Here is a 22,500-nt window from a genome sequence, read left to right as displayed (position 1 = left end):
TGACTGGACAAAAAGTAGCAGCGTTAGCATATGAGAAGTACTCCCTGTACTCGAGTAGCGTAACTCGTGTACTCTTAAGTCTCGGTATATGGAAACAAAGCGTGGCGACGTGTACAACAGATGTTAGCTATAAATACACGTCAGCCAGTCGCAATGCTTGAACGTGAGAAGCGGCAGATGGAGTGAAACATGAGCCGACGCGAGGACCGGCAAATGTTCCAGGAAAAAGTCAGGCGCCGCATTTCTGTGAAAAACTTCAACATGTGCATGTGATTATCAGACACGCACTCAACATGTGCGGGACTTCAGATCACCTCGTTGCAATGACGTTCTTGGACGCAGGTTTCAAAGGTTTTACCGCCGTCCAAGCGAAGGTGCAAGGGAGTCGGCAAAAACGTAGTCAAAAGTTCAGCAACAGACAAAGACTGAAGCTAAATGCTACAAACGGACAGGACCCTGTGGTCAGGCTAAAGTCTTTCAAAGTCAAACGATACTGCCTGAGGCGGCCGGGCTGAGAAAGGTATACATGTAGATGTTTGGTAATGAGTCACAGGTGACTGTGGAGTGTGGAACTGATTGGTTGTGAGGCAATCAGCAGATGAGCAGCCAGCTGAGTGTAGTTAATAGACTGGAGATGAGGAGTGGGCGTAGTCCTGACAGTACCCCCCCTCGACGTGCGGCACTGGCCGTAGGATAAGCACGGAATGGAGGCCGACCGGGACGATCAGGGCGACACCGATGGAAGTCCCGGATGAGGTTTGGATCCAGAACATCAATAGCGGGAATCCAGCTGCGCTCCTCGGGACTGAATCCCTCCCAATCCACCAGATACTGAAGCCTACACTCCCCGGCGTCTGGAGTCCAGGAGGGTCCTGACAGCATAAGCCGTGGCGCCCTCTATGTCCGTTGGAGGTGGTGGGGTATAGAGGGGAAAAGCATCAACCAGGCGACCAGGAGTCACAGGTCTGATGAGGTAGACATTAAATGTGGGCGGAATGCAGTAATGAGCAGGAAGTTGCAGCCTGTATGACACCTTGTTGACACTCCGTAGGACCTTGAAGGGGCCCACAAAACGTGGACTCAGCTTTCCGGCAGGGCATGCGGAGGTTGAGGTTCTTGGTGGAGAGCCAGACCTGATATCCAGGTTGGTAAATCGGAGTCACACCGCGATGACGGTCAGCCTGCTCCTTCTGTCGGCGAATGGCACACTGGAGTCGGACATGAGCTGAATTCCACACCTCCTCTGAACGATGGAACCAGTCATCCACTGGAGATGAGGATCTCCGGAGTGAGGGAGTGGGCGTAGTCCTGACAGTACCCCCCCCCCCCTCCCTCGACGTGCGGCACTGGCCGTAGGATAAGCACGGAATGGAGGCCGACCGGGACGATCAGGGCGACACCGATGGAAGTCCCGGATGAGGTTTGGATCCAGAACATCAATAGCGGGAATCCAGCTATGCTCCTCTGGACTGAATCCCTCCCAGTTCACCAGATACTGAAGCCTACACTCCCCGGCGTCTGGAGTCCAGGAGGGTCCTGACAGCATAAGCCGTGGTGCCCTCTATGTCCGTTGGAGGTGGTGGGGTATAGAGGGGAAAAGTATCAACCAGGCGACCAGGAGTCACAGGTCTGATGAGGTAGACATTAAATGTGGGCGGAATGCAGTAATGAGCAGGAAGTTGCAGCCTGTATGACACCTTGTTGACACTCCTTAGGACCTTGAAGGGGCCCACAAAACGTGGACTCAGCTTTCCGGCAGGGCATGCGGAGGTTGAGGTTCTTGGTGGAGAGCCAGACCCGATATCCAGGTTGGTAAATCGGAGTCACACCGCGATGACGGTCAGCCTGCTCCTTCTGTCGGCGAATGGCACACTGGAGTCGGACATGAGCTGAATTCCACACCTCCTCTGAACGATGGAACCAGTCATCCACTGGAGATGAGGATCTCCGGAGTGAGGGAGTGGGCGTAGTCCTGACAGTACCCCCCCCCCCCCCTCCCTCGACGTGCGGCACTGGCCGTAGGATAAGCACGGACTGGAGGCCGACCGGGACGATCAGGGCGACACCGATGGAAGTCCCGGATGAGGTTTGGATCCAGAACATCAATAGCGGGAATCCAGCTGCGCTCCTCGGGACTGAATCCCTCCCAATCCACCAGATACTGAAGCCTACACTCCCCGGCGTCTGGAGTCCAGGAGGGTCCTGACAGCATAAGCCGTGGCACCCTCTATGTCCGTTGGAGGTGGTGGGGTATAGAGGGGGAAAGCATCAACCAGGCGACCAGGAGTCACAGGTCTGATGAGGTAGACATTAAATGTGGGCGGAATGCAGTAATGAGCAGGAAGTTGCAGCCTGTATGACACCTTGTTGACACTCCGTAGGACCTTGAAGGGGCCCACAAAACGTGGACTCAGCTTTCCGGCAGGGCATGCGGAGGTTGAGGTTCTTGGTGGAGAGTCAGACCCGATATCCAGGTTGGTAAATCGGAGTCACACCGCAATGACGGTCAGCCTGCTCCTTCTGTCGGCGAACGGCGCACTGGAGTCGGACATGAGCTGAATTCCACACCTCCTCTGAACGATGGAACCAGTCATCCACTGCAGGGACCTCCGTCTTTGTTGGATCCCAGGGGCACAAGGGAGGCTGGTAGCCAAAGACACACTGAAATAGTCAGGCCCGTAGAAGAATGGTGAAGGCAATTTTGAGCATACTCAGCCCAAGGGAGAAACTGCGCCCGCTGAGCCTGTTGGTCCATGCAGTAGCTGCGGAGGAAACTCCCCAGTTCCTGGTTGGTCCTCTCCACTTGTCCATTCGACTGCGGACAGTAGCCAGAGGTGAAACTCACTACAACCCCCAATTTTGTCATGAAGGCCTTCCATACTCGTGACGTTTACTGCGGACCACGATCTGAAACAATGTCCTCTGGAAGGCCAGAGTGTCGAAACACCAGTTCAAACAGCATCTCTGCTAATTGGCAGTTGGAAGACAAGTGAGGGGGATGAAACGACAGTACTTGGAGAATCTGTCAACTACTACCATGACGATGGTGTGACCCTTGGAAGAGGGTAGATCAGTAACAAAGTCAATGGAGAGATGTGACCAAGGCCGCTGGGGTACAGATAATGGAAGGGGCTTTTCACTTGGAGCCTTTAGTGGGGACTTTGACTGGGCCCAGATGGAACAGGACTCGACATATTTCCTGACATCTCTGACTAATGTGGGCCACCAGTATTTTCCGGACAGGGCCCTCGTAGTGCGGGAAATACCTGGATGTCCAGCTGCCAACAGCGTGTCAGCCTTGGTGTTCTTGGACCCTGGTCTATAAGAAAGGGTGAAGTCAAAGCGTGAAAAGAAGAGCGCCCATCTGGCTTGTCGAAGGTTCAAGCGCTTCGCCCGTTGGATGTACTCAAGGTTGCAATGGTCTGTCAGCACCAAGAATGGCTCCTTGGCACCCTCCAACAAATATCACCACTCCTTCAATGCCCAATTCACCGACAACAGCTCTCTGTCTCCGACATCATAGTTCCTCTGTGCAGAACCGAGTTTCTTAGAAAAGAATGCGCAAGAGTATAGTTTGGGTGGTGTACCCTGTCTCTGAGAGACAACTGCCCTTGCACCGACCTCTGAGGCATCCACTTCCACCACAAATGGCAAGGCGGGATCAAAGTGCTTCAGTAGAGGTGCGGATTTGAAGCAGTCTTTAAAACAGTTGAAAGCAGTCATTGCAGCTTCTTTTTTATTGGCAATCTGCGGGATTCACCCTTTGTTATACATGTGAGTGGTGCCGCATTAGAACTATATCGTCGTACAAAGCGACAATAAAAGTTGGCAAAACCTAAGAAGCGCTGCAAGTCCTTCACCGTGGTGGGTCTCAGCCAATTTAGCACTGCATCAACCTTAGGCTTCTCCATCGTCAACCCCTCTGGACCAATTGTGTAACCAAAGAAAGAGATGGTGGAATGATGGAACAGACACTTCTCTGCTTTGGCGTGGTTATCCATCTAAGGATCGTATAGGAATGGAAGTGGTGAGACTGTGAAACAGAAGGTGCAGAGACTAGGCAAGATTATCATCAATGAAGTACCCTGCAGCCCCAGAGTCCACTAATGCTGTAGAAACATCACAGGACAGTCGGCAAGCTGGGGATTCTTAGCACCACAGTAAGCCCAACTGTGCCCGACGACGTCGTTCAGCCGCTGAGAGGCGAGTGAAATCCACCTCCATAGGCTAAGGGGCAAGTTCATGGCTAGTGGTGACAGTCGAAGGGAAGTGAGAGAACCTCTGGTGCTCTCTGAGAAGGTTATCCAGACAGATGGCCATGGATATGAGTGTATCCAAGGAAAGGCCCTCATCTCTGCATGCAAGCTCTGTTTGGACCTCTCTTCGTAGCCCCTTTCGGAACAAGATGCGCAGAGCGGGTTCATTTGAGCCACTGGATGCGGCCACAGTGCGGAAGGAGAGAGCATGCCTGACGTAGTTGAAGAAGCCTCTCACCTCCCTCCTGGCCCTCTGGTGGATGATCAAAAACTGCACAAAACAGCTTCAAGAACAGAGCATGGGACCTGACTTCGGGCCCTCCATTCTCCCAGACAGCGGTGGCCCGTTCAAAAGCCCTTCCAGTTAAGAGAGAGATGATAGTAGCCACTTTGGAGGCATCAGACGTAGGTGCCCCAGACTGGTGGGAAAAGTACAAAGAGCGGTGTAGGAGAAAACCCTTGCATTTGGAAGTGGTGCCATCATACTTCTCGGGAAGCGCCAACTGGGCCGCAGTCAATGGAGAAGGAACCGACTGACCAGATTCTAGATCGGCGGCGGCTCCACCTAGAGGTGGTGTGGGCTGACTGGACTGAGCAATACTCGTCATGATGGTGTTCAACTGGGAGAGTTGTCATCCATAGCAGTGCCCAGCTGATGCCGTTTCTTGTGGTGCTCCTCCAGGACTTGCCCATGGTCCACTACAGTACTTTGCACTTTTGAAAACCAGTTACAGGTTGGAAAAGCTGTAACTGGAGCTTTTGGTTGCATGGAGATGGCCTAAAAAACGCCTATTTAAAAATCGATTCTTATAAAAATAAAAAAATATATATACAATTTATTTTTGGAAATTTCTAATGGATTTTCGAATGCGAAATGAGTTATTTGAAATATTCTGTAAATGTACCTTAATTGTTTCCAAACGGTGTCTGTAACGCGGCAGTAAAACGGCTGATCGAACAAAACAGAAGTCATCGTCATGAAACGATTAGCCGGACTATAAGCCACAGATATATACGTTATGAAATGATTTATTTACACAGAAATATGTTAAAAATGTTTATTTACAAACCTTAATTGTTTCCAAACGGTGTCTGTAACGCGGCAGTAAAACGGCTGATCGAACAAAACAGAAGTCATCGTCATGGAACGATTAGCCGGACTATAAGCCGCAGATATATACGTTGTGAAATGATTTATTTACACAGAAATATGTTGAAAATGTTTATTTACAAACCTTAATTGTTTCCAAACGGTGTCTGTAACGCGGCAGTAAAACGGCTGATCGAACAAAACAGAAGTCATCGTCATGGAACGATTAGCCGGACTATAAGCCACAGATATATATGTTATGAAATGATTTATTTACACAGAAATATGTTGAAAATGTTTATTTACAAACCTTAATTGTTTCCAAACGGTGTCTGTAACACGGCAGTAAAACGGCTGATCGAACAAAACAGAAGTCATCGTCATGGAATGATTAGCCGGACTATAAGCCACATATATGTACGTTATGAAATGATTTATTTACACAGAAATATGTTGAAAATGTTTATTTACAAACCTTAATTGTTTCCAAACGGTGTCTGTAACGCGGCAGTAAAACGGCTGATCGAACAAAACAGAAGTCATCGTCATGGAACGATTAGCCGGACTATAAGCCGCAGATATATACGTTGTGAAATGAGTTATTCACACAGAAATAAGTTGTAAATGTTTATTTACGAACCTTAATTGTTTCCAAACGGTGTCTGTAACGCGGCAGTAAAACGGCTGATCGAACAAAACAGAAGTCATCGTCATGGAACGATTAGCCGGACTATAAGCCGCAGATATATACGTTGTGAAATGAGTTATTCACACAGAAATAAGTTGTAAATGTTTATTTACGAACCTTAATTGTTTCCAAACGGTGTCTGTAACGCGGCAGTAAAACGGCTGATCAAACAAAACAGAAGTCATCGTCATGGAACGATTAGCCGGACTATAAGCCGCAGATATATACGTTGTGAAATGAGTTATTCACACAGAAATATGTTGAAAATGTTTATTTACAAACCTTAATTGTTTCCAAACGGTGTCTGTAACGCGGCAGTAAAACGGCTGATCGAACAAAACAGAAGTCATCGTCATGGAACGATTAGCCGGACTATAAGCCGCAGATATACACGTTGTGAAATTAGTTATTTACACAGAAATATTCTGTAAATATTTATTTACATACCTTAATTGTTTCCAAACGGTGTCTGTAACGCGGCAGTAAAACGGCTGATCGAACAAAACAGAAGTCATCGTCATGGACTCATTAACCGGACTATAAACCACAGATATATACGTTGTGAAATTAGTTATTTACACAGAAATATTCTGTAAATATTTATTTACATACCTTAATTGTTTCCAAACGGTGTCTGTAACGCGGCAGTAAAACGGCTGATCGAACAAAACAGAAGTCATCGTCATGGAACGATTAGCCGGACTATAAGCCGCAGATATATACGTTGTAAAATTAGTTATTTACACAGAAATATTCTGTAAATATTTATTTACATACCTTAATTGTTTCCAAACGGTGTCTGTAACGCGGCAGTAAAACGGCTGATCGAACAAAACAGAAGTCATCGTCATGGACTCATTAACCGGACTATAAACCACAGATATATACGTTGTGAAATTAGTTATTTACACAGAAATATTCTGTAAATATTTATTTACATACCTTAATTGTTTCCAAACGGTCTCTGTAACGCGGCAGTAAAACGGCTGATCAAACAAAACAGAAGTCATCGTCATGGAACGATTAGCCGGACTATAAGCCGCAGATATATACGTTATGAAATGATTTATTTACACAGAAATATGTTGTAAATGTTTATTTACAAACCTTAATTGTTTCCAAACGGTGTCTGTAACACGGCAGTAAAACGGCTGATCGAACAAAACAGAAGTCATCGTCATGGAACGATTAGCCGGGCTATAAGCCGCAGATATATACGTTGTGAAATGATTTATTTACACAGAAATATGTTGAAAATGTTTATTTACAAACCTTAATTGTTTCCAAACGGTGTCTGTAACGCGGCAGTAAAACGGCTGATCGAACAAAACAGAAGTCATCGTCATGGAACGATTAGCCGGACTATAAGCCACAGATATGTACGTTATGAAATGATTTATTTACACAGAAATATGTTGAAAATGTTTATTTACAAACCTTAATTGTTTCCAAACGGTCTCTGTAACGCGGCAGTAAAACGGCTGATCAAACAAAACAGAAGTCATCGTCATGGAACTATTAGCCGGACTATAAGCCGCAGATATATACGTTGTGAAATTAGTTATTTACACAGAAATATTCTGTAAATATTTATTTACATACCTCAATTGTTTCCAAACGGTCTCTGTAACGCGGCAGTAAAACGGCTGATCAAACAAAACAGAAGTCATCGTCATGGAACGATTAGCCGGACTATAAGCCACAGATATATACGTTGTGAAATGATTTAATTACACAGAAATATGTTGAAAATGTTTATTTACGAACCTTAATTGTTTCCAAACGGTGTCTGCAACACGGCAGTAAAACGGCTGATCGAACAAAACAGAAGTCATCGTCATGGAAGGATTAGCCGGGCTATAAGCCGCAGGTATATACGTTGTGAAATGAGTTATTCACACAGAAATAAGTTGTAAATGTTTATTTACGAGCCTTAATTGTTTCCAAACGGTGTCTGTAACGCGGCAGTAAAACGGCTGATCGAACAAAACAGAAGTCATCGTCATGGAACGATTAGCCGGACTATAAGCCACAGATATATACGTTATGAAATGATTTATTTACACAGAAATATGTTAAAAATGTTTATTTACAAACCTTAATTGTTTCCAAACGGTGTCTGTAACGCGGCAGTAAAACGGCTGATCGAACAAAACAGAAGTCATCGTCATGAAACGATTAGCCGGACTATAAGCCACAGATATATACGTTATGAAATGATTTATTTACACAGAAATATGTTAAAAATGTTTATTTACAAACCTTAATTGTTTCCAAACGGTGTCTGTAACGCGGCAGTAAAACGGCTGATCGAACAAAACAGAAGTCATCGTCATGGAACGATTAGCCGGACTATAAGCCGCAGATATATACGTTGTGAAATTAGTTATTTACACAGAAATATTCTGTAAATATTTATTTACATACCTTAATTGTTTCCAAACGGTGTCTGTAACGCGGCAGTAAAACGGCTGATCGAACAAAACAGAAGTCATCGTCATGGACTCATTAGCCGGACTATAAGCCGCAGATATATACGTTGTGAAATGAGTTATTCACACAGAAATATGCTGAAAATGTTTATTTACAAACCTTAATTGTTTCCAAATGGTCTCTGTGACGCGGCAGTAAAACGGCTGATCGAACAAAACAGAAGTCATCGTCATGGAACGATTAGCCGGACTATAAGCCGCAGATATATACGTTGTGAAATGAGTTATTCACACAGAAATATTCTGTAAATATTTATTTACATACCTTAATTGTTTCCAAATGGTCTCTGTAACGCGGCAGTAAAACGGCTGATCGAACAAAACAGAAGTCATCGTCATGGACTCATTAGCTGCGGAAGCTAGCGCTCCAATCAAGTAAGAATTGTTTAAGTTATATTGTAAAGTTTACAAACGTTGCTTGGAGTGATGAATGAAGAATCCATGCGAGTAGCAACACTACGGACGGCTAGGAGACGAAACGGCACTTCTACTTCCGGATCAAAGGTTTAAAAACAGGAAGTACAGAGTCAACCCGCAACACCTGCAGTGAGCGAACGCCTCCAAACAATAACACACAATTCCATTTGTGTTGAATGAAAACTATATGGCTGTCGGCGAAGAGAAATCCATTCGTCACCCGCACCGTTTTATAAGCCGCAGGGTTCAAAGTGTAGGGAAAAAAAAAGTAGAAGCGGCTTAAAGTTTGGAATTTACGGTAATAGTCCACACAATTTTATGCCTTGCTATTTGAATTTTAGCAGATGAAGCCCTGAGAAGACAGGAGCGTGAATCATTTGGGAAAAAAAGCATGAAAAGGAGTTTGCCCGCACATGTTTTTGATTCGACACGCTTTCTGAGCCTCTGCCTTCAATTATGGCACGCACATGGAACATGTTGCACGCTGCCGAGCAAAGTTCACGCATTGGCCGTCTACCTTCCACTCCTTTCAAACCAGCAAGTTCTTCAACGCCTTCAAAGTGGCTTTCAAGAGTCGACTATTCCCACCTGGCGATGACGCCTTCGACCTTCTGGACCATCGTGGTGACTCTGCCAGGGCGCTCTCGCTTCTGTACAAGTCTGCAGAGAAGCAGACGGTGGACACAAGTCAGAGACCGAGGGGCTGCTGACCCCTGGTGGCCAGTTGCTGCACTGCAAGGTCTGAAAAGGAGGCGTGGTCTCGGGCGCTCTAACAAAACCAACAGGTGGACGTGTTGCTGGCACCGTGACCCCAGCATGCAGAGACAGGTAGCATAGCGAGGTGTAAGTCACTTTATCGGGAACAATTAGAAACAGATGAGCCCCCTGATTGCCAAGCAGGAACACGGCAAGCAGAATGAAGCATGGAGTGGAGAAAAACTGTCGTTAAAAGCATGTACGGGCACGTGTACAAACAACAATGACGCTGGGAGATAAACTCTCCTGATTGCCAATTAGAAGTGCCTCCTGATTGCCAAGCAGGAACACGGCGAGCAGAATAAAGCATGTAGCAGAAGAAAAAAAAAAACAGTCATTGAAAGCATGTACATGCACATGACGCTGAAAGATAAACCCTCCTGATTGCCAAGCAGGAACAAGGCGAGCAGAATAAAGCATGTGGCAGAAAAAAACTGTTGTTAAAAGCATGTACGTGCACATGACGCTGGAAGATAAACCCTCCTGATTGCCAATTAGAAAAAAAGTGAGCCTCCTGATTGCCAAGCAGGAACAAGGCGAGCAGAATAAAGCATGTGGCAGAAAAAGACTGTTGTTAAAAGCATGTACGTGCACATGACGCTAGAAAATAAACTCTCCTGATTGCCAATTGGAAACAGGTGAGCCTCCTAATTGCCAAGCAGGAACACGGCGAGCAGAATAAAGCATGTAGCAGAAGAAAAAAAAAAACAGTCATTGAAAGCATGTACATGCACATGACGCTGGAAGATAAACCCTCCTGATTGCCAATTAGAAAAAAGTGAGCCTCCTGATTGCCAAGCAGGAACAAGGCGAGCAGAATAAAGCATGTAGCAGAAAAAAACGGTTGTTAAAAGCATGTACGTGCACATGACGCTACAAAATAAACTCTCCTGATTGCCAATTAGAAACAGGTGAGCCTCCTGATTGCCAAACAGGAACAAGGTGAGCAGAATCAAGCATGTAGCAGAAAAAAACTGTTGTTAAAAGCATGTACGTGCACATGACGCTAGAAAATAAACTCTCCTGATTGCCAATTAGAAACAGGCGAGCCTCCTAATTGCCAAGCAGGAACACGGCGAGCAGAATAAAGCATGTAGCAGAAGAAAAAAACAACAGTCATTGAAAGCATGTACATGCACATGACGCTGGAAGATAAACCCTCCTGATTGCCAATTAGAAAAAAGTGAGCCTCCTGATTGCCAAGCAGGAACAAGGCGAGCAGAATAAAGCATGTAGCAGAAAAAAACGGTTGTTAAAAGCATGTACGTGCACATGACGCTACAAAATAAACTCTCCTGATTGCCAATTAGAAACAGGTGAGCCTCCTGATTGCCAAACAGGAACAAGGTGAGCAGAATAAAGCATGTAGCAGAAAAAAACTGTTGTTAAAAGCATGTACGTGCACATGACGCTAGAAAATAAACTCTCCTGATTGCCAATTAGAAACAGGCGAGCCTCCTAATTGCCAAGCAGGAACACGGCGAGCAGAATAAAGCATGTGGCAGAAGAAAAAAACAACAGTCATTGAAAGCATGTACATGCACATGACGCTGGAAGATAAACCCTCCTGATTGCCAATTAGAAAAAAGTGAGCCTCCTGATTGCCAAGCAGGAACAAGGCGAGCAGAATAAAGCATGTAGCAGAAAAAGACTGTTGTTAAAAGCATGTACGTGCACATGACGCTAGAAAATAAACTCTCCTGATTGCCAATTAGAAACAGGTGAGCCTCCTAATTGCCAAGCAGGAACAAGGCGAGCAGAAAAAAACATGTAGCAGAAGAAAAAAAACTTTTGTTGAAAGCATATACGTGCACATGACGCTGGAAGATACACCCTCCTGATTGCCGAATACAAACGGATGAACCTCCTGATTGCCAAGCAGGAACAAGGCGAGCAGAATAAAGCATGTAGCAGAAAAAAAAAACTGTCGCTGAAAGCATGTATGTGCACATGACGGTGGAAGATACACCCTCCCGATTGCCAACTACAAACAGGTGAGCCTCCTGATTGCCAAGCAGAAACAAGGCGAGCAGAATAAAGCATGTAGGAGAAAAAAACTGTTGCTGAAAGCATGTATGTGCACATGACGGTGGAAGATACACCCTCCTGATTGCCAACTACAAACAGGTGAGCCTCCTGATTGCCGAGCAGGAACAAGGCGAGCAGAATAAAGCATGTAGCATAAAAAAACTGTTAAAAGCATATACCTGCACATGACGCTGGAAGATAAACCCTCCTGATTGCCAAATAGAAACAAGTGAGCCTCCTGATTGCCAAGCAGGAACAAGGCGAGCAGAATAAAGCATGTATCAGAGAAAAACTGTCCTTAAAAGCATTTACGTGCACATGACGCTGGAAGATACACCCTCCTGATTGCCAATTAGAAAAAGTGATTGCCGAGCAGTAACAAGGCCAGCAGAATAAAGCATGTAGCAGAAAAAAACTGTCGCTGAAAGCATGTATGTGCACATGACGCTGGAAGAAACAACCTCCTGATTGCCAATTAGAAACAGGTGAGCCTCGTGATTGCCAAGCAGGAACAAGGTGAGCAGAATAAAGCATGTAGCAGAGAAAAACTGTCCTTAAATGCATGTACGTGCACATGACGCTGGAAGATACACCCTCCTGATTGCAAACTACAAACAGTTGAGCCTCCTGATTGCCAAGCAGGAACACGGCGAGCAAAATAAAGCATGTAGCAGAAGAAAAAAAACAGTCATTGAAAGCATGTACATGCACATGACGCTGGAAGATAAACCCTCCTGATTGCCACTTAGAAAAAAGTGAGCCTCCTGATTGCCAAACAGGAACAAGGCGAGCAGAATAAAGCATGTAGCTGAAAAAAACTGTTGTTAAAAGCATGTACGTGCACATGACGCTAGAAAATAAACTCTCCTGATTGCCAATTAGAAACAGGTGAGCCTTCTAATTGCCAAGCAGGAACAAGGCGAGCAGAATAAAGCATGTAGCAGAAGAAAAAAACTTTTGTTGAAAGCATGTACGTGCACATGACGCTGGAAGATACACCTTCCTGATTGCCAAATACAAACAGCTGAGCCTCAAGATTGCCAAGCAGGAACAAGGTGAGCAGAATAAAGGAATTAGCAGGAAACAAACTGTTGTTAAAAGCATGTACCTGTACATGACACTGGAAGATACATCCTTCTGATTGCCAATTAGAAACAGGTGAGCCTCCTGATTGCCAAGCAGGAACAAGGCGAGCAAAATAAAGCATGTAGCAGAAAAAAAACTGTTGTTAAAAGGATGTAAGTGCACATGACGCTGGAAAATAAACCCTCCTGATTGCCAATTAGAAACAAGTGAGCCTCCTGATTGCCAGGCAGGAACAAGGCGAGCAGAATAAAGCACCTAGCAGAAAAAAAACTGTCGTTGAAAGCATGTACAAGGAGCTGGGAACATAACGGTCAACACGGCTTCCGTTCTACCCAATCGGCACTGTTTTTGTTCCCGGACCGTAGACCAAGGTCACGTTACAGGAGCTGGGTCCGTAGACCTCGGGACAAGGTTTGAAATGGTAAACCATCAGAAACAAGCTGAGTTCCGTTCATGTTTCTTCATCTCTAATTCAACTCGTCTCTTCTTATCTTAGTTGCACACATTTTGCATGCCTTCACTAAACTGTGGAACAAACTTTTGCATAATTACTTTAAACACAATATAAATATTAGTAATATGAATAATATTACTAACATTGATACTAGTAATAATAATAGTAGTAATAATGATAATAATAGTAAAAATAACAACAATAATAGTATTATCAATAATGCTAATACAATTAATAATAGTAATAATAATAGTAGTAATAATGACATTAATAGTAATAATAATAACACTAATAATAATATTAATATCAATAATACTAATACAATTAATAATAGTAATAATAATAGTAATAATAATAGTAGTAATAATAATAATGACAATGATAGTAATATCAATAATACTACTAACATTGATAATAGTAATAATAATAGTAGTAATACTGATAATAAAATATTAATAATAATAGTAATACTAATAACAATAATAGTATTATCAATAATGCTAATACAATTAATAATAGTAATAATAATAGTAGTAATAATGCCATTAGTAATAATAATAACACTAATAATAATAGTAATATCAATAATACAAATACAATTAATAGTAATAATATAATAGTAGTAATAATGACAATAATAGTAATAATAACAATAACATTAATATCAATAATAATACTAAAATTGATAATAGTAATAATAATAGTAGTAATAATGATAATAAAATATGAATAATAATAGTAATACTAATAACAATAATAGTATTATCAATAATGCTAATACAATTAATAATAGCAGTAATAATAGTAGTAATAATGACATTAATAGTAATAATAATAACACTAATAATAATAGTAATATCAATAATACTAATACAATTAATAATAGTAATATTAATAGTAGTAATAATGACACTAATAGTAATAATAACAATAATAGTAATATCAATAATACTACTAACATTGATAATAGTAATAATAATAGTAGTAATAATGATAATAATATTAATAATAATAACAATAACAGTAATATCAATAATGCTAATACAATTAATAATAGTAATAATAATAGCAGTAATAATGACAATAATAATGACACTAATAATAATAGTAATATCAATAATACTAATACAATTAATAATAGTAATAATAATAGTAAAATAATGACACTAATAGTAATAATTACAATAATAGTAATATCAATAATACTACTAACATTGATAATAGTAATAATAATAATAGTAGTAATAATGATAATAATATTAATAATAATAGTAATAATAATAATAACAGTAATATCAACAATTATAATACAATTAATAATAGTAATAATAATAGCAGTAATAATGACAATAATAATAACACTAATAATAATAGTAATATTAATAATAATAATACAATTAATAATAGTAATAATAATAATAGTAATAATGACAATAGTAGTAATAATAATAATAGTAATAGTAATATCAACAATACTTATAACATTAATAGTAATACTGATAATAATATTAATATTTATAATAGTAATACTATTAATAACACTAATAATAATAACAATAATAATAATACTATAATCCATGATACTAATAACATTAATAATAGTGATAATAATACTAGTACTAATGATAATTGTATTAATGATAATAGTAGTCATAATGATAATATTAATAATACAATAATAGTATAGTAATACTAATATTAATAGTAATAATAATAATAGTAGTAGTAATAATAATAGTAATAATACTAATAATATTAATAATACTAACAATAACAATAATAATAATAATAATAATAATAATAACAGTTGTATCAATAATACTAATAACATTAACAATAGTAATAATAGTAGTAATAATGGTAATAGCATTAATAATAAAAACAATATTAATAATAGTAATAATAGTAGTAGTAATAATAATAATAATAAAAACAATAATAATAGTAGTAATAATTAATACTATTATCATCATTAATAGTAATAATAATAGTAGTAATAATACTAAGAAGATTCATAATAGTAATAATAATGGTAATAGTAATAATAATACAAGTAATAGTAACAATAATAACATTAATAATAATAATAATAATATTAACAATAACAATAACAATAATAACAATAATAATAATAATAATAGTAATAATGACAATAGTAGTAATAATAATAATAGTAATAGTAATATCAATAATACTTATAACATTAATAGTAATAATGATAATAATATTAATATGTATAATAGTGATACTATTAATAATACGACTAATAATAACAAAAATAATAATACTAATATCATGATACTAATAACATTAATAATAGTAATAATAATACTAGTAATAATGATAATTGTATTAATAATAATAGTAGTCATAATGATAATATTAATAATACAATAATAGTATAGTATTACTAATATTAATAGTAATAATAATAATAATAGTAGTAATAATAGTAATAATACTAATAATATTAATAATACTAATACTAATAATAATAACAGTAATATCAATAATACTAATAACATTAACAATAGTAATAATAGTAGTAATAATGGTAATATTATTAATAATAATAATATTAATAATAAAAACAATATTAATAATAGTAATAATAGTAGTAGTAATAATAATAATAAAAGCAACAATTATAATAGTAGTAATAAATAATACTATTATCATCATTAATAGTAATAATAATAGTAGTAATAATACTAAGAAGATTAATAATAGTAATAATAATGGCAATAGTAATAATAATAATACAAGTAATAGTAACAGTAATAACATTAATAATAATAATAATAATAATAATAATAATAATAATAATAATAATAATAATAATAATAATAATAATAACAATAATAATAATAATAATAATAATAATAATAATAATAATAATAATAATAGTAATAATAATAATGTTAATAATAATAATAAAAACAACAATAATAATAATAATAATAATAATAATAATAATAATAATAATAATAATAGTAATAATAATAATGTTAATAATAATAATAAAAACAACAATAATAATAATAATAATAACGGATGAGCTGTGATGGGGTAGCGACTTGTCCAGGGTGTACCCCGCCTACCGCCCGAATGCAGCTGAGATAGGCTCCAGCGACCCCCCGCGACCCCAAAAGGGACGAGCGGTAGAAAATGGATGGATGCATAACGGGTGAGATGTATTCGTCTTTCTTGTTTTGATTGTGTTTTCTTGTTGTGCTGCACAGCAGGAAGCCGCTGCAAACCACTTTTGAACGGAGTCAGTTAACTGGAACACAAGTGTCGCTTCCGATGGTTCCTGTTCACCAAATGAGACGGGAATAACGAACAAAGTCCAAAACTGTCACGAAGGACCCCGACAACTCACGATTATTGAGCAGATAAAAAGAATAACAAGGTATGATGTCGTCTGATGTGGACTATGTGGTACCTGTGGTGTCGTCCTGGGAGTCCTCCGACAGTGCCGGACTGTCCATCGCAGGGAGGCTTCCTGTGGGGTCACATTTGCCGATATTTGGCGAAGATTCCACACATCATGTTTGGTCAGGTTCTGGAACAGGCGTGTTACCTGTGCTGTCGCAGTCCGACGACCCTTGCAGCAGCCGACACAGGTCATGGTGCTCAGTTTCCCTCAACACCCGAAGGAAATCAGAGAACCAGCTGGACTTACACCTCACGATCCTTTTCAGGAGCTCACGGGCCGCGTCTCTCAGTCCTTGGGTGTCTGCTACGCGGAGGATCTGAGCCGGGGGACGATAGTGAAGACGGAACATTAGGACAAGGAGGCCACTTCAAATATTGAATTGCAACAAATATACACAACAACCCAAAGGCAGCGAAGTTGTCACGTTGTGTAAATGGTAAATAAAAAGAGAATACAACAAATCCTTTTCAACTTATATTCAACTGAATAGACTGCAAAGATGAGATATTTCATGTTCACACTGGGAAAATTCTTTTTTTTGGGGGCAAATAATCATGAACTTAGAATTTAATGGTAGCAACACATTGCACGTGGTTTGGCATCGTCTTGCTGAAATAAGCAGGGGCGTCCATGGTAACGTTGCTTGGATGGCAACATATGTTCCTCCAAAAGCTGTATGTACCTTTCAGCATTAATGGTGAGCATTAATGGTGCCTTCACTGATGTGTAAGTTACCCATGTCTTGGCCACTAATACACCCCCATACCATCACACATGCTGCCTTTTTCACTTTGACCCCTGAACAATCCCGATGGTTCTCTTCCTCTTTGGTCCACAGTTTCCAAAAACAATTTGAAATGTAGACTTGTCAGACACACAGAACACTTTTCCACTTTGCATCAGTCCATCTTACAGATGGAAAATCGTTGAGGGTTGGCAAGTATGGACAGTGGTTTTCTGAAGTGTTCCTGGGCCCCTGTGGTGATATCCTTTACACACAACGTCCGCAGTTTCAAAAAAACTATTTGAAACATGGACTCGTCAGACCACAGAACACTTTTCCACTTTGCATCAGTCCATCTTAGATGAGCTCGGGCCCAGAGAAGCCGGCGGCGTTTCTGGGTGTTGTTGATAAATGGCTTTGGCTTTGCCTAGTAGAGTTTTAACTCGCACTTACAGATGTAGCGATGAACTGTTGTTACTGACAGTAGTTTTCTGAGGTGTTCCTGAGCCTATGTGGTGATATCCTTTACACACTGATGTGGCTTTTTGATGCAGTACCGCCTGAGGGATCCGAGGTGCGTAATATCATGGCTTACGTGCAGTGATTTCTCCACATTCTCTGAACCTTTTGATGATATTACGGAGTGTAGATGGTGAAATCCCTAAATTCCTTGATATGGTGGTGTAACCGTTATTGTTGTCCGGACGGAAACGGCGCCAAGTGAAGGATGGTTTAGCAGTATTGTTGTCCGGGTGGAAATGGGGAGAAATTCGTGAGAACGGTGGCCCCGGGAGATTTTCAGGAGGGGCATTGAAATTCGGGACTCTCCCGGGAAAATCGTTGAGGGTTGGCAAGTAATGGACAGTGGTTTTCTGAAGTGTTCCTGAGCCCCTGTGGTGATATCCTTTACACAAAACGTCCGCAGTTTCCAAAAAACAATTTGAAACATGGACTCGTCAGACCACAGAACACTTTTCCACTTTGCATCAGTCCATCTTAGATGAGCTCGGGCCCAGAGAAGCCGGCGGCGTTTCTGGGTGTTGTTGATAAATGGCTTTCGCTTTGCATAGTAGAGTTTTAACTTGCACTTATAGATGCAGCGACCAACTGTAGTTACGCCGGGTGGAAATTGGGAGAAATTCGTGAGAATGGTGGCCCCGGGAGATTTTCGGGAGGGCACTGAAATTTGGGACTCTCCCGGGAAAATCGGGAGGGTGGACAGTGGTTTTTTGAAGTGTTCCTGAGCCTCTGTGGTGATATCCTTTACACACAACGTCCGCAGTTTCCAAAAAACAATTTGAAATGTGGACTCGTCGAACCACAGAACACTTTTCCACTTTGCATCAGTCCATTTTGTTCGCACATTAGGTCGCGTTGTGCCGGCGGACGGAAGGGGGGAGGGGGGTCTTAAACAGTGGCATTGTTGTGGGTGTGTGGACACGGATAAGGTTCGGTGGGATTTACCTGGATAACCTATCCGATTTAGTGTAAACGGAACCTAATACACCCCCATACCATCACAGAGGCTGGCTTTTGAACTTTCCGCCTAGAACGGATGGTTCTATTCCTCTTTGTTCCGGACGACACGACGTGGTCAGACCACAGAACACTTGTCCACTTTGCATCCGTCCATCTAGCTGGAGCCCAGCCAAGCCAGCGGCTTTTCCGGGTGTTGTTGATAAATGTCTTTCGCTTTGCATAGTACAGTCTTACCTTGCACTTACAGATGTCGCGACCAACTGTAGTTACTGACAGTGGTTTTCTTAAGTGTTCCCGAGCTTGCGTGGTGATATCCTTTACACACAACGTCCAGAGTTTCCAAAAAACAATTTGAAATGTGGACTCGTCAGACCACAGAACACTTTTCCACTTTGCATCAGTCCATTTTGTTCGCACATTAGGTCGCGTTGTGCCGGCGGACGGAAGGGGGGAGGGGGGTCTTAAACAGTGGCATTGTTGTGGGTGTGTGGACACGGATAAGCTAAGATGGGATTTATCCCGGATAACCTCAGGGGCGTGGCTAAGGGCGTAATTAAGAGGAGAGTATATTTACAGCTAGAATTCACCAAATCAAGTATTTCATATATATATATATATATATGTGTGTATATATATATATATATATATATATATGTATATATGTATATGTATATATATATATATATATATATACATATATATATATATATATATGTATATATGTATATGTATATATATATATATATATATACATATATATATATATATATGCATATATATATATATATATATATATATATATATATATATATATATATATATATATATATATATATATATATATACATATATATATATATATATATATATACATATACATATATACATATATATATACATATACATATATACATATATATATATACATATATATATATATATATATATATACATATATACATATATATACATATATATATATATATATACATATATATACATATATATATATATACATATATATATGTATATATATATATATATATATATATATATATATATATATATATATATATATATATATACATATATATATATATATATATATATGTATATATATATATATGTATATATATATATATATATATATACATATATATATATATATATACATATATATATATATATATGTATATATATATATATGTATATATATATATATATATATATACATACATATATATATATATATATATATATATATATATATATATATATATATATATATATATATATATATATATATATATATATATATATATACATATATATACATATATATATATATATATATATATATATACATATATATACATATATATACATATATATATATATATATATATATGTGTGTGTGTATATATATATATATATATATATATATATGTGTGTATATATATATATATATATATATATATATATATATATATATATGTGTGTGTGTATATATATATATATATATGTATATATATATATATATATATATATATATATATATATACACACATATATATATATATATATATATATATATATATATATATACACACACACATATATATATATATATATATATATATATATATATATATATATATATATATATATATATAGATATATATATGTATGAAATACTTGACTTTCAGTGAATTCTAGCTATATATATTTTGTTTTTATTTTTTATTTTATTTTATTATACATATAAATAAAATATTTTAATTTCAGTGTTCTGCAGGCTATCCAGTAGATGGCAGTATTGGGGTGGGGGCGTGGTTATTTACAGCTAGAATTCACCAACTCGAGTATTTCATATATATATATATATATATATAGATATATATGAAATACTTGACTTTCAGTTAATTCTAGCTATATATAGATACATATATATGTATATATTTATTTTATTTACATACAAAAAAAATAAAAATACTTGAATTTCAGCGTTCCGGTGGCTAGCCATTAGATGGCAGTATTGTCCTGTTTAACTTCTCCGTTCATGATGAGTATATCATTTCGGTCGCCATGTCTGTAATTTCCTCGTTCTTCTGCTTCGTCTCCTTGTTGTGTGCGCAGTTGTGCACTCTATAAAAGCCCTAGATGTTATGACGTCATTGGGCAGGCAAGCTGTTTATATTGTGAGAACAGGCTGTCCCACTCAGTCTCAGGTCCGCATTGAGCTGGAGGGGGCGTGGCCTCCAGCTCCGGCTGTTTGTCGGGAGAAAATCTCTGCCGGGAGGTTGTCGGGAGAGGCGCTGAATACCGGGATTCTCCCGCTAAAAACGGGAGGGTTGGCGAGTATGGCTTAGGCTGCTGCCCCCGCGACCCGACCTTGGATAAGTGGAAGAAAATGGATGGACGGATGGGATGGAAATTGAGATTTTCAGCACTATACCATTTAAGAGCAGACAAACATTACAGGGAGACAGAACAGGAATATGTACTGAACTACTAATAAAAGTTTCAATCAAACTTCTGATTCCGATTACTTTCAAATATGAATCAGATTGAGTCGATGGGCAAATAAAGACTAATGAAGGAGGCTTTGCCGCCATCTCGTGGTCAACACTGACAACTGCAATGTCCACCCGACCAGAGTGAATACCAAAACTCACCACGTCGTCGTCGTCTTTCGTGAGGAGTTTTCTGGCAAAACATTTGGTGCACACTTCCTTGGTGTCCATGTCCAGCAGGCTGGGCGCCAGGATGTCGATCAGGCGCATGAAGCAGTCGTTGTCCGCCTCCACCAGGGAGTCAGGCCGGCCCACCTGGATCAGGTCCGCCGCTTGTTGGTAGCCCGCCCCGGACAAGGCGTCCACAAACTCCTGGAACCAACCTTTCGTGTGAGGCTTCTGAACGACCGCGGAGATGAGCTCGTCCGCCGCCGACAGGTCGCCGTCGGTTTTGGCCCTTTTTCGGATACTTTCTTTCTGCTCCGCTCGGAGGAAAGGGAGATGATCCAGGACCGGATCCACGGACATAAAAACTCTCAATCTCGGTCTAAAACTGTCGATAAGATTCTCCTTCATCAAGTCGCTCGCATCAGCCTCCATTGTCAGTCCTCAGCAGCGAAGAGATTCTTCCCTGGAAAACGAAAGTAAAACTTAATTTTCCCTTTTTTTTTTAATCAGCAATACCTCGCCCAGCCGATAGATGGCACCATTTGACAGTAAACACTGCAGATGTGGACGTCGGTAAATAAGTACGTTGCTGTTATATTTAGTTCGGTGGCTCAATTTTATGTTCAAAGTGAAAAATGTTTCAAAAAAAAGGCGAGGAGAAAGAGCTAAGAATGAAAGTTTAATCGCGTTATGAAATTTGCAAACTCACAGGAAGAACAGCGAATGAGGATTTCCGGGTAACATTTCATCGACCAATCGTGTGCCGTGTTTGCAAGGCGTACCGGAAGTTATGTCATTTGTACGTCTTTAAATATATTTTTGCGGACATCGATAAATAACAAGTACGTTGCTGTTATATTTAGTTCGGTGGCTCAATTTTATGTTCACAGTGAAAAATATTTTTTAAAAA

At 39.3% G+C, this 22,500-nt stretch overlaps 1 protein-coding gene across 1 annotated transcript in view; it reads right to left on the bottom strand.

Moving 5' to 3' along the window:
* The window catches only part of ifih1 (interferon induced with helicase C domain 1), a 70,998-nt gene extending 48,963 nt beyond the window's left edge, over positions 1-22,035 (bottom strand). Inside the window, exons 1-4 of the mRNA XM_062070476.1 lie at positions 21,585-22,035; positions 16,851-17,022; positions 16,713-16,772; positions 9,532-9,603 (exon numbers count right to left, since the gene is read on the bottom strand). Of these exons, the coding sequence (XP_061926460.1) occupies positions 9,532-9,603; positions 16,713-16,772; positions 16,851-17,022; positions 21,585-22,022 (742 nt within the window). The 5' untranslated portion in view covers positions 22,023-22,035. The remainder of the gene's footprint in view (positions 1-9,531; positions 9,604-16,712; positions 16,773-16,850; positions 17,023-21,584) is intronic.
* Between the last annotated feature and the right edge of the window lie 465 nt (positions 22,036-22,500).

Source organism: Entelurus aequoreus, linkage group LG14 (genome assembly GCF_033978785.1).
Source record: "Entelurus aequoreus isolate RoL-2023_Sb linkage group LG14, RoL_Eaeq_v1.1, whole genome shotgun sequence".
Classification (NCBI taxonomy): Eukaryota; Metazoa; Chordata; class Actinopteri; order Syngnathiformes; family Syngnathidae; genus Entelurus; species Entelurus aequoreus.
Note: the sequence above shows the minus strand (reverse complement) of the source record. Positions and strands in the feature narration are given on the sequence as shown.